At 40.7% G+C, this 13,235-nt stretch overlaps 1 protein-coding gene and 1 non-coding gene across 6 annotated transcripts in view; both read right to left on the bottom strand.

The window, feature by feature from the left end:
- Positions 1 to 551, bottom strand: part of LOC124776743 (gastrula zinc finger protein XlCGF67.1-like) — a 38,431-nt gene extending 37,880 nt beyond the window's left edge. For all 5 annotated transcript variants that reach the window (XR_007015650.1, XR_007015652.1, XR_007015651.1 and 2 more), the window contains exon 1: positions 418 to 551. Coding sequence is in view for 2 of the 5 variants with exons in the window: in XM_047251867.1 (XP_047107823.1) it covers positions 418 to 489 (72 nt within the window). In the remaining 3 variants the exon portion in view is untranslated. The remainder of the gene's footprint in view (positions 1 to 417) is intronic.
- Positions 552 to 2,332: 1,781 nt separating this feature from the next.
- Positions 2,333 to 2,439, bottom strand: LOC124778147. The gene has a single exon (XR_007015861.1). It is a non-coding gene; the product is annotated as a U6 spliceosomal RNA (small nuclear RNA).
- Positions 2,440 to 13,235: the final 10,796 nt, after the last annotated feature.

The following is a 13,235-nucleotide window of genomic DNA, read 5'->3' as shown; positions in this document are numbered from 1 at the left end:
CAGGCTACTCTGTTTTGCTTCGCTGTTTGCATACTTGACTCCATAGGCAACTAATAAAACAGGTCATTATGAGGCTGCATGAATCTATTCATATAACAATCGCAAACTATTTCAAACAAAGCGCCGTTGTCGATGCATATTCCGTTTACTTTTCTTTACAAATTCGTAAATTCTGAAAAAAAATGTGTGAAATAACTGAAACAATTCGAACGATTACTGATATATTACGTACAGACGTAAAAATAGTATGACAGTGGCACATCGTAAGTTAATAACAGCAATTATATTAAGCAAAACCGCATAGCCAGAGCTTCGTCACTTAGGTTCAGTTTATGGCAGTGGGGCATTCATTACTACGTATTAAGTACGTATTAATCGTACGTCTGCACTTTGACAATACTTCAACTGGCCATCTACCTGTGAAAAATGTGCCGTTTCTTTGTCAACAGGCTGACAGCGTCGTCTTTTCTGCATATTTGTTTCTTTCATATGCCTTCTCGATTCTTTGTTTCTGTTGTTTGTGTGCTTGTTTCAGTTGTTTCTGTTCAAACTTGTCACAAGTGTCTAGCAGTACTGCCAACTCTGAAGCATAATTTCCTCCTATATCGAATTTTAAACGCCCTAAATCGGTTCAAAATCCCCTAAATAGTTTGTCTGACTAAATGGCTATATTACTAAATTTCTATTTTTTTTTTGGGGGGGGGGGTGTTCGGAACCATTTAAATAACTTTTAAAGACTTTGCATGGGGCCATTGTGACCTGCAATTCTGTCAGAAAATGCCACAGTCTGCCTCAGCGTTTAAATTATTACTAAGTTCTCGTACGTAACTTTAAACTGATTATCAACATCTTATACTGTGTTTCTGGTACGTTTTAGATAAATATCGTATAGAATAAACAGGATTCTACTCGGAAATTTTGAAGTTTCCAGTATTAAGTCAAGGTGATTTTTCTTCAGGAAATATGGAATTTAACGCTTTTGAGAAGGATATACACTTCCTCCGACGATATGGAATAATACCTGATAACACCCAACAAATTCTAACTCATTGGCTCTCTAAAAGTGTGAATATGTTGGAGCAGTATGAAGCGGTACTACGATAACGACATCACCAGTAATGCGTTAATTTCAGCAAAGAATTATACTAGACTGAGGTGAACATCTCAAGAGAATTGCGTGGCTGCATACTTCCTGAGAGATCTGAGGTTTAGAGCATGGTTTGTCACTATTCCAAGAGTACACGCCAAATTCCGGCCATGCAACAGCGATTTCAATATTGTAAACTACTTACACAGCATTTTCTCTTCACTTCGCTGACAAAGGAAGCTGGAGGAAGATGGAAGTCCCTAGAAGTGTTCAAGGTCTGCCAGAACTACACCTTCTTTGCACAATTCTGTTTGTTTGTTCTCATACATGGAAATGTTAAACTTCTTCAGCATATTGGAGGATGGTTCCGTACAATATATGTTTTCCCTTTTTAAATAATATCTGGTAATTAGTAAAGCATTCACTAACTGCATAGAGAACCATTTCTCAGTTTACGTTTCATGCAAGAAAATACTGAAAATGTATGTTCAACTGTAGCGTGTGATATGGGCAGTGTTAGCAACCCAGCTGCAAATTGCCAACATTCTGAAATCGGACATTGCCAGTTGCATAACCTCTATCCAGTATCTTACGTTGTCAGAAATGTTTTTCCACTGTTCATTTGGCAGGGCGTTCCATTCTCAGATGTCATCTATTTTACCAGTTATCTTTGTACTTCTAAAGCTAGCAACATGTGAAAGTTGCAGTGGAAGGGTGAAGTTCAGTTATCCTTTGCAGAACTGCTATATTTTTTGGCAATCGCATTTGAAATTCCCTATGAAATGCTAGTGCAAATATCTTGCCTCTTATGGATATTGGAACGTTCTTTTGCTTTAAGAAGTTGTTTCAAGACGAAAAATTGTGTTTGCATTGCTTTAGTTTTCTGGCCTCAGTAGCACAAAAATGTTCAAATGTGTGTGAAATATTATGGGACTTAACTGCTATGGTCATCAGTCCATAAGCTTACACACAACTTAACCTAAATTATCCTAAGGACAAACACACACACCCATGCCCAAGGGAGGACTCGAACCTCCGCCGGGACCAGCCACACAGTCCATGACCGCAGCGCCTTAGACTGCTTTTTTTTTTTTAATCTCATTTTGTTCACTTTTGTTCGTTGAATCTGCTCTGGGCGGACGTCGTAAGACTTCTGTTTAAGTTCGTTGTTGATCGATTAACTCAGTTTTTTTATTACAGAGGGCAGCTAACCCTCTGACCGAACACGCTGAGCTACCGTGCCGCAAAAATGTGGAAAGCTTCACGATTTTGCGTGTCATCTTTGCGCTGGGGCCATGCTAATCTTCTCTGTGTCGTTCCAATTTTAGTATATGTACTGCCGAAGCAAGTACAGGGTTATTACAAATGATTGAAGCGATTTCACAGCTCTACAATAACTTTATTATTTGAGATATTTTCACAATGTTTTGCACACACATACAAAAAAACAAAAAGTTTTTTTAGGCATTCACAAATGTTCGATATGTGCCCCTTTAGTGATTCGGCAGACATCAAGCCGATAATCAAGTTCCTCCCACACTCAGCGCAGCATGTCCCCATCAATGAGTTCGAAAGCATCGTTGATGCGAGCTCGCAGTTCTGGCACGTTTCTTGGTAGTGGAGGTTTAAAGACTGAATCTTGCACATAACCCCACAGAAAGAAATCTCATGGGGTTAAGTCCCTGCTTGCTTTATTCGTCGACTTCCTCGGGCTACGCGTGAAACTTGCCCACACGCGTTCAACCGTTTCTTCGCTCACTGCAGGCCGACCCGTTGATTTCCCCTTACAGAGGCATCCAGAAGCTTTAAACTGCGCATGCCATCGCCGAATGGAGTTAGCAGTTGGTGGATCTTTGTTGAACTTCGTCCTGAAGTGTCGTTGCACTGTTATGACTGACTGATGTGAGTGCATTTCAAGCGCGACATACGCTTTCTCGGCTCCTGTCGCCATTTTGACTCACTGCGCTCTCGAGCGCTCTGGCGGCAGAAACCTGAAGTGCGGCTTCAGCCAAACAAAACGTTATGAGTTTTTCTACGTATCTGTAGTGTGTCGTGATCATGTGTCAATGAATGAAGCTACAGTGAATTTATGAAATCGCTTCAATCATTTGTAATAGCCCTGTACATCCGCTTGGCTAATCCCGCGCGTTTGACCTGAGTAGTGATCTGAAGAACTAAATGATGTCTTCCAAGACTTTCTCAACGTATATAATCTCACTCTGAAAAAGCAGATCAGTTCTGCATATGGATTTTAATTAATTTCTGAGGAACATCAATAGAATTTTGTATGCTGTGCAATCCGTTATCTTGTAAAGTTGTCCAGACATATAGTATTTATCACTGCATTTAGCAAGAGACAATAAGAAAATAAGAAGTTCAATTCCTCCCATTGCTTCAAAACTGTGTCAATAGCAGCATATCTTTTTTTTTTGTTTTTTTTTTTTTTAGAATTGCAACTATCATTCATAATTTTCTACAAATATTTGTATTGGTCTGGTATCTGAGGATCATAGGAAAAACAGTTGTTTGTTTGTTGGCTTCTCTAATAAGAAATCCCAATTGGGGTGGGAAGATTGCTGCAGCTTCTTCTGCACAAAGATGAATAGAATGACAAACACTCTTAATAACAGTTACGTCAGATTAGATTAGATTAGATTAGATTAGATTAATACTAGTTCCATGGATCATGAACACGATATTTCGTAATGATGTGGAACGAGTCGAATTTTCCAATACATGACATAATTAGGTTAATTTAACAACATACTTAAGTTAATATAACTACTTTATTTTTTGTGTTTTTTTATTTTTATTTTTTTAATATTTTTTTTCTTAATTTATAGCTAAAAATTCCTCTATGGAGTAGAAGGAGTTGTCATTCAGAAATTCTTTTAATTTCTTCTTAAATACTTGTTGGTTATCTGTCAGACTTTTGATACTATTTGGTAAGTGACCAAAGACTTTAGTGCCAGTATAATTCACCCCTTTCTGTGCCAAAGTTAGATTTAATCTTGAATAGTGAAGATCGTCCTTTCTCCTAGTATTGTAGTTATGCACACTGCTATTACTTTTGAATTGGGTTTGGTTGTTAATAACAAATTTCATAAGAGAGTATATATACTGAGAAGCTACTGTGAATATCCCTAGATCCTTAAATAAACGTCTGCAGGATGATCTTGGGTGGACTCCAGGTATTATTCTGATTACACGCTTCTGTGCAATAAATACTTTATTCCTCAGTGATGAATTACCCCAAAATATGATGCCATATGAAAGCAATGAGTGAAAATAGGCGTAGTAAGCTAATTTACTAAGATGTTTATCACCAAAATTTGCAATGACCCTTATTGCATAAGTAGCTGAACTCAAACGTTTCAGCAGATCATCAATGTGTTTCTTCCAATTTAATCTCTCATCAATGGACATACCTAAAAATTTGGAATATTCTACCTTAGCTATATGCTTCTGATTAAGGTCTATATTTATTAATGGCGTCATACCATTCGCTGTACGGAACTGTATGTACTGTGTCTTATCAAAATTCAGTGAGAGTCCGTTTACAAGGAACCACTTAGTAATTTTCTGAAAGACAGTATTGACAATTTCATCAGTTAATTCTTGTTTCTCAGGTGTGATTACTATACTTGTATCATCAGCAAGGAGAACTAACTTTGCCTCTTCATGAATATGGAATGGCAAGTCATTAATATATAATAAGAACAACAAAGGACCCAAGACTGACCCTTGTGGAACCCCATTCTTGATAGTTCCCCAGTTTGAGGAATGTGCTGATCTTTGCATGTTACGAGAACTACTTATTTCAACTTTCTGCACTCTTCCAGTTAGGTACGAATTAAACCATTTGTGCACTGTCCCACTCATGCCACAATACTTGAGCTTGTCTAGCAGAATTTCATGATTTACACAATCAAAAGCCTTTGAGAGATCACAAAAAATCCCAATGGGAGGTGTTCGGTTATTCAGATCATTCAAAATTTGACTGGTGAAAGCATATATGGCATTTTCTGTTGAAAAACCTTTCTGGAAACCAAACTGACATTTTGTTAGTACTTCATTTTTACAGATATGTGAAGCTACTCTTGAATACATTACTTTCTCAAAAATTTTGGATAAAGCTGTTAGAAGGGAGATTGGACGGTAATTGTTGACATCAGATCTATCCCCCTTTTTATGCAAAGGTATAACAATAGCATATTTCAGTCTATCAGGGAAAATGCCCTGTTCCAGAGAGCTATTACACAGGTGGCTGAGAATCTTACTTATCTGTTGAGAACAAGCTTTTAGTATTTTGCTGGAAATGCCATCAATTCCATGTGAGTTTTTGCTTTTAAGCAAGTTTATTATTTTCCTAATTTCAGAGGGAGAAGTGGGTGAGATTTCAATTGTATCAAATTGCATAGGTATGGCCTCTTCCATTAACAGCCTAGCATCTTCTAATGAACACCTGGATCCTACTATATCCACAACATTTAGAAAATGATTATTAAAAATATTTTCAACTTCTGACTTTTTGTTCGTAAAGGTTTCATTCAAATTGATGGTAATACTGTTTTCCTCTGCTCTTGGTTGATCTGTTTCTCTTTTAATAATATTCCAAATTGTTTTAATTTTATTATCAGAGTTGCTGATTTCAGACATGATACACATACTCCTGGATTTTTTAATAACTTTTCTTAATATAACACAGTAGTTTTTATAATTTTTGATAGTTTCTGGGTCACTACTCTTTCTTGCTGTCAGATACATTTCCCTTTTCCGGTTACAAGATATTTTTATACCCTTAGTAAGCCATGGTTTGTTACAAGGTTTCTTATGAGTATATTTAACTATTTTCTTGGGGAAGCAGTTTTCAAATGCATTTACAAAAATGTCATGAAATAAATTATATTTTAAATTGGCATCAGGTTCACGGTACATCTCATCCCAGTCTAACTGCTGTAGGCTTTCCCTGAAATTTGCAATTGTTAAATCGTTGACTGAACGTACTACTTTGGAGGACTGTTTAGTATTGCTGAAACTGTTTCTTTCAGATAAGCAGTTACAGAGCTATAGAGTCCTACCATTACACTTGCACCATCTACTCCAATTCCTGTCAATGTTTCCACTTTAAAATCATCGCTTTCCAGTTTTGAGCTAAGAACATTGTACTGTTTCTGCATGACATACTGAGATGTAAGCCCTTCCCCCTACATTTCCTCCTGAAGCACTCATCCCTCTAAATTACTCCCTAAGGCAGCTGATTCACCCTAAATTTAGGGGAAAACCCTCAAGCTGGAAACATTGGTACATAGTTATCTTGAGACTTGCACAGCATCAAATTATAAGAAGAGCAAGGCTCATGTTACAATACGGAAACACAGGACGACAGTAGTACACATTGTGCCATGACAACAAATCTAGGTCGTGTTGCTGGAAGTCATCAGCAATGACCGATTAGAACCGCCAAATTCAAATGGCTCTAGGGGCTATGGGACTTAACATCTGAGATCATCAGTCCCCTGGACTTAGAACTAATTAAATCTAACTAACCTATGGACATCACAAACATCCATGCCCGAGGCAGGATTCGAACCTCCGACCGTAGCAGCAGCGCGGTTCCAGACTGAAGCGCTTAGAACCGCCCGGCCACAGCGGTCGGCAAGAACCTCCACCATTGTGCGGTTTCATTTAGAGTTCCACCAAACAAGTTTAATTTTTAACTCGATGGTTTCACTTATCGAAACAAGAATAACCAATAGCATTTCATAGCAATTGGGCCGTCGCGTTACATCGCTCGCTTGTTGCTTCGGTGATTCCATATTGGATTTCATCGAATTCTGTTGTTTCTGTATTATGACTTGTGTGTTACGACAGTATGCCGTTTCAAGGCAATGGCGCATCGAGGATTTATTACAAACGTCACTCTTGGTGCGATTTGTTATAATTTAATATCAGTTAATGACACATCAGCGGTAAAAAGCCTTTAGGAGGTGCTAAGCTAAACAATACAAGAGCAAGATTTTTATGTGAATGGGGCGGTCTCGTGGTCGTCAGCACGGGAGCTCAGTGTGTCCAGCCAGAGGACTGTCCACCCACTGTAAATGAAGAACAGAAAACAAAGCGCAGTGTCAAGGTGAAACAATGCAGTCATATACACACAACGTTTTTGATCATTCCAACATTATAAATTCAAATACAATAGAAGCCGACAAAATATCACACCCTATGAAAGGAGTCGAGGAAGCCAGTCGAAGAAGATATACAGGGTGGTCCATTGACCGTGACTGGGCCGAATATCTCACGAAATAAGCGTCAAACGATAAAACTACAATTAACGAAACTTGGTCTAGCTTGAAGGGGGAAACCAGATGGCGCTATGGTTGGCTCCCTAGATAGCGCTGCCATAGGTCAAACGGACACCAATTGCGTTTTTTTAAAACAGGAACCCCCATTTTTTATTATGTATTCGTGTAGTACGTAAAGAAATATGAATGTTTTAGTGGAACCATTTTTTTCGCTTTGTAATAGATGGCGCTGTAATAGTCACAAACACATGGCTGACAATTTTAGACGAACAATTGGTAACAGGTAGGTTTTGTAAATTAAAATACAGAACGTAGGTACTTTTCAACATTTAATTCGGTTGTTCCAATGTGATACATGTACCTTTATGAACTTATCATTTCTGAGAACGCATGCTGTTACAGCGTGATTACCTGTAAATACCACATTAATGCAAAAATTCTCAAAATGATGTCCGTCAACCCCAATGCATTTGGCAATACGTGTAACGCCATTCCTCTCAACATCGAGTAGTTCGTCTTCCGTAATGTTCGCACATGCATTGACAATGCGCTGACGCATGTTGTCAGGCGTTGTAGGTGGATCACGACAGCAAATATCCTTCAACTTTCCCCACAGAAAGAAATCCGGGCACGTCAGATCCGGTGAACGTGCGGGCCATGGTATGGTGTTTCGATGACCAATCTCCTTGTCATTAAATATGCTATTCAATACTGCTTCAACTGCACGCGAGCTATGTGCCGGACATCCATCATGTAGGAAGTACATCGCCATTCTGTCATGCAGTGAAACATCTTGTAGTAACATCAGTAGAACATTACATAGGAAATCAGCATACATTGCAACATTTAGATTGCCATCGATAAAATGGGGGCCAATTATCCTTCCTCCCACAATGCCGCACCATACGTTAACCCCCCAAGGTCGCTGATGTTCCACTTGTCGCAGCCATCGTGGATTTTCCGTTGCCCAATATTGCATATTATGCCGGTTTACGTTACCGCTGTTGGTGAATAACGCTTCGTCGCTAAATAGAACGCGTCCAAAAAATCTGTCACTGTCCCGTAATTTCTCTTGTGCCCAGTGGCAGAACTGCACACGACGTTCAAAGTCGTCGCCATGCAATTCCTGTTGCATAGAAATATGGTACGGGTGCAATCGATGTTGATTTAGCATTCTCAACACCGAGGTTTCTGACCTTGCCGATTCTCGCGCAATTTGTCTGCTACTGTTGTGCTGATAAGCCACGACAGCAGCTAAAACACCTACTTGGGCATCATCATTTGTTTGCAGGTCGTGGGTGACGTTTCACATGTGGCTGAACACTTCCTGTTTCCTTAAATAACGTAACTATCCGACGAACGGTCCGGAAACTTGGATGATGTCGTCCAGGATACCGAGCAGCATACATAGCACACGCCCGTTGGGCATTTTGATCACAACAGCCATACATCAACACGATATCGACCTTTTCCGCAATTGGTAAACGGTCCATTTTAACACAGGTGATGTATCACGAAGCAAATACCGTCCGCACTGGCGGAATGTTACGTGATACCACGTACTTATACGTTTGTGACTATTACAGCGCCATCTACCACAAAGCGAAAAAAAGTGGTCCAACTAAAACATTCATATTTCTTTACGTACTACATGAATATGTAATAAAAAATGGGGGTTCCTATTTAAAAAAAAAAACGCAGTTGATATCCGTTTGACCTATGGCAGCGCCATATAGCGGGCCAACCATAACGCCATCTGGTTTCCCCCTTCAAGCTAGAGGAGTTCCGTTCTTTGTAGTTTTTTCGTTGATGCTTATTTCGTGAGATATTTGGCCCGGTCACTATCAATCGACCACCCTGTATATCAGTCAATCCCGATAAAGAATGTCACAACACAACTACAGAAGAATTCATTAAATGATACCAGCTCATTGAGGAAAATAAAAAAAGAAAGAAAGAGTTCAGATGAAAGAGATATGATAGACTCCAGAATATGGTCCCCATGGCAGTTGTAGAAGACCACCATGATCACGCCTCTCTCATACAACACGTTTTAAAAGAAGATATAGAGAATTTCATGGCAGGCCGAATTGTCGGACCGAGTCCACAACAGATAGTGCCATCGACGTCGATGCCATAAGTCAGGAGGTAATACAGAACGTCCAAGAAGAGGTGTATTGATCTTTGATACCTGTCTCCGCCACTAGCCCAGCGCTGCAGGAAGAATGGCCACAGCGAACTTGGACTTACACCACCACAGTCAAACAACAACCCAGCAACCAATCGACCAGGTACAACCAGCTACTCTGCCACGCATAACGCCACACCAAAGCACACATATTTGGAGGACACAGGACAACACACCGGCCTGATTTCACTTTGAACGCTCTGGACACGTTGTATGCTACTGTAGAGAAAGAATACGAGTGTTTGACAAAAATGACACTGCAGGACATCAGTCATCACAACTGTGCTATTCATGCCAGTAATTGTAGACGTTTACTGTCTGCCTGTGGGACGAATCTCATTGCCATACCCTGGACAAGATTGCTCCCCAACTTGCCATAAGTGTCCCCCATCGTCGTACGGAGGTACCAACCACTCCCCTATCCCCGAAATTCAGGAAAACTAAGTGAGACGGATCTATGGAGGGACTGTATTGTCGATGTGATGGGCTTCCCAGCAACATTTCTGCAGCATAGTCGAAACAGCGTTGGCGACATGTGGGCAGAATGATTTTGAACATGATCAGTGTCACTGCCCATTGAGTCCCGAGATTTCTCAGATCTATTCAGAAAGCTCGCGAAATGAAGCAGAAATGGAAATGTTGTAGATGTGTGGGTGAATCCACATGATGGATTACGACGTTTAATCACCATAGACAAGTGCTGGGTGTATCACTACACCCCCAAGACAAAGGGGCAAAGCAATCACTTGAAACAAGTTGATTCGTCACAGCCGAAAAAGGCGAAGACCCCACAGATTATGCTATTAAAATATCTCAGGGGCACACTAGCGAATTCTCACGACAAATGTGTGGGAAGAAGCCAAAACTAGTGTCACGAAAAGCTTCCGAGGGTTCTTTTTCGTCCACTAAAAGGCCCCAACTCGTTCTGCGCTGGACACAGTGCTTCTTTGGGCTATCAAATCTTGCCTTACCACTCGTATTCCCCTTTCTCTTCCCTCGGAAGAAGGAAACATTGTATGGCAGGCGTTTCCAGAATGATTACGAGACAATTTCTGAGACGGAAGTTTTCCTCAACATCCAAAATGGGAATTTCTACAACCAAGATCTTTGAGAAGTCTTCTATAGTTGTTAAGACTGGCATTTGAGGGTGAATAAGATAAGGACTAACACCATCACCAAAGTTTATGTTAGTAGCTTGATTTTTACAATGTTATAATGATAAGTTTTTGACTCTGCTCCTGTGCAGCTAGACACACTTGAATCTACACATAGAAGGTAATGTCCCGACTGACTCACTCACTGTCTGACTCATCATCGCCCAGCCCAAACCATTAGGGATAGAAATGAAATTTGGAGAGAGCGTTGATCTTATCCTATAGGCGTCTTATAAAAAGGGATTTTTTGAAATTCGCTACCTAAGGGGTAAATAGGGGTGAAAGGTCTTTTGAAAATGTGTCGCTATTAAGGCAATTTTGAGGCTAGACCTATGGAGATTGGTATTTAGTTTCTTGGTCAGCAATAAAGACATACATGTTTCAGCATTTTGGAAATTTAACCCTTATGGGGTGAAATAGTAGGTGAAAGATGTTTTTGAAAATAAATCATTATCAAAGAACTACCAAAGTATTTTTAAAGCTACAGCTATGAAAATTGGTATATGACTTCTCAGTTTTAAATACAAAAAAACAGGTATCTCAGTGTTTTTGGAAATTCAATCCAGAAGGAGATGAAGTAGGGGATGAAATGTTTTATGAAAATTTTTCATTATGAAAGCATTTTTAAAGCTAGATCTATTAAAATCTGAATTTGGCTTCTCAGAAATATAAAAATACGCGTTTCATTATTTTTGAAATTCAACCCCTAGGGAGTGAAACAGCCCAAACTGCTAAGAATAGAAACTTGAAATTTGGAGACGGTATTGATCCTGTATTTTAGCCACCGTTCAAGAGGGACCTGTACGATATTCCACTCCCAAGGGGAATAAATAGGGGATGAAAAGTTTTAAGAAATTATTTCATTATAAAAGGATTTTCAACGCTAAATCTATGAAAATTTTTATATGGCTTCTCTACCAGAAACAAAAAATACGTGTTTCACTCTTTTTGGAAAATCAACCCCCAAGGGGGTGAAACAGGGGATGAATATATTGAAGAAAATATTTCATTACATTAAAAAAAGCTAAATTTGTGACAACTGGTATTTCAATTCTCGCTTAAATACAAAAAATACACTACTGGCCATTAAAATTGCTACACCACGAAGATATGCAAACGATTAGCTTTTCAGAGCATTCACACAAGGTTGGCGCCGGTGGCGACACCTACAACGTGCTGACATGAGGAAAGTTTCCAACCGATTTCTTATTCCAAACAGCAGTTGACCGGCGTTGCCTGGTGAAACGTTGTTGTGATGCTTCGTGTAAGGAGGAGAAATGCGTACCATCACGTTTCGGACTTTGATAAAGGTCGGATTGTAGCCTATCGCGATTGCGGTTTATCGTATCGCGACATTGCTGTTCGTGTTGGTCGAGATCCAATGACTGTTAGCAGAGTATGGAATAGGTGGGTTCAGGAGGGTAATACGAAACGCCGTGCTGAATCCTAACGGCCTCGTATCACTAGCAGTCGAGATGACAGGCATCTTATTCGCATGGCTGTAACGGATCGTGCAGCCATGTCTCGATCTCTGAGACAACAGATGGGGACGTTTGCAAGACAACAACCATCTGCACGAACAGTTCGACGACGTTTGCAGCAGCATGGACTATCAGCTAGGAGTTAGACACTGGACTCGCATTCGGGAGGACGACGGTTCAATCCCGCGTCCGGCCATCCTGATTTAGGTTTTCCGTGATTTCCCTAAATCGCTCCAGGCAAATGCCGGGATGGTTCCTTTCAAAGGGCACGGCCGACTTCCTTCCCCGTCCTTCCCTAATCCGATGAGACCGATGACCTCGCTGTCTGGTCTCCTTCCCCGAAACAACCAACCAACCAACTATCAGCTAGGAGACGATGGCTGCGGTTACCCTAGACGCTGCATCACAGACAGGAGCGCCTGCGATGGTGTACTCAACGACGAATCTGGGTGCACGAATGGCAAAACGTCATTTTTTCGGATGATCCAGGTTCTGTTTACAGCATCATGATGGTCGCATCCGTGTTTGGCGACATCGCGGTGAACGCACGTTGGAAGCGTGTATTCGTCATCGCCATACTGGCGTATCACCCAGCGTGATGGTATGGGGTGCCATTGGTTACACGTCTCGGTCACCTCTTGTTCGCATTGACGGCACTTTGAACAGCGGACGCTACATTTCAGATGTGTTACGACCCGTGGCTCTACCCTTCATTCGATCCCTGCGAAATCCTACATTTCAGCAGGATAATGCACGACCGCATGTTGCAGGTCCTGTACGGGCCTTTCAGGATACAGAAAATGTTAGACTGTTTCCCTGGCCAGCACATTCTCCAGATCTCTCACCAATTGAAAACATCTGGTCAATGGTGGCCGAGCAACTGGATCGTCACAATACGCCAGTCACTACTCTTGATGAACTGTGGTATCGTGTTGAAGCTGCATGGGCAGCTGTACCTGTACACGCCATCCAAGCTCTGTTTGACTCATTGCCCAGGCGTATCCAGGCCCAAATTGCGTG

The sequence above is a fragment of the Schistocerca piceifrons genome, chromosome 2 (genome assembly GCF_021461385.2).
Source record: "Schistocerca piceifrons isolate TAMUIC-IGC-003096 chromosome 2, iqSchPice1.1, whole genome shotgun sequence".
Classification (NCBI taxonomy): Eukaryota; Metazoa; Arthropoda; class Insecta; order Orthoptera; family Acrididae; genus Schistocerca; species Schistocerca piceifrons.
This window is presented reverse-complemented; position numbering and strand designations above follow the sequence as displayed.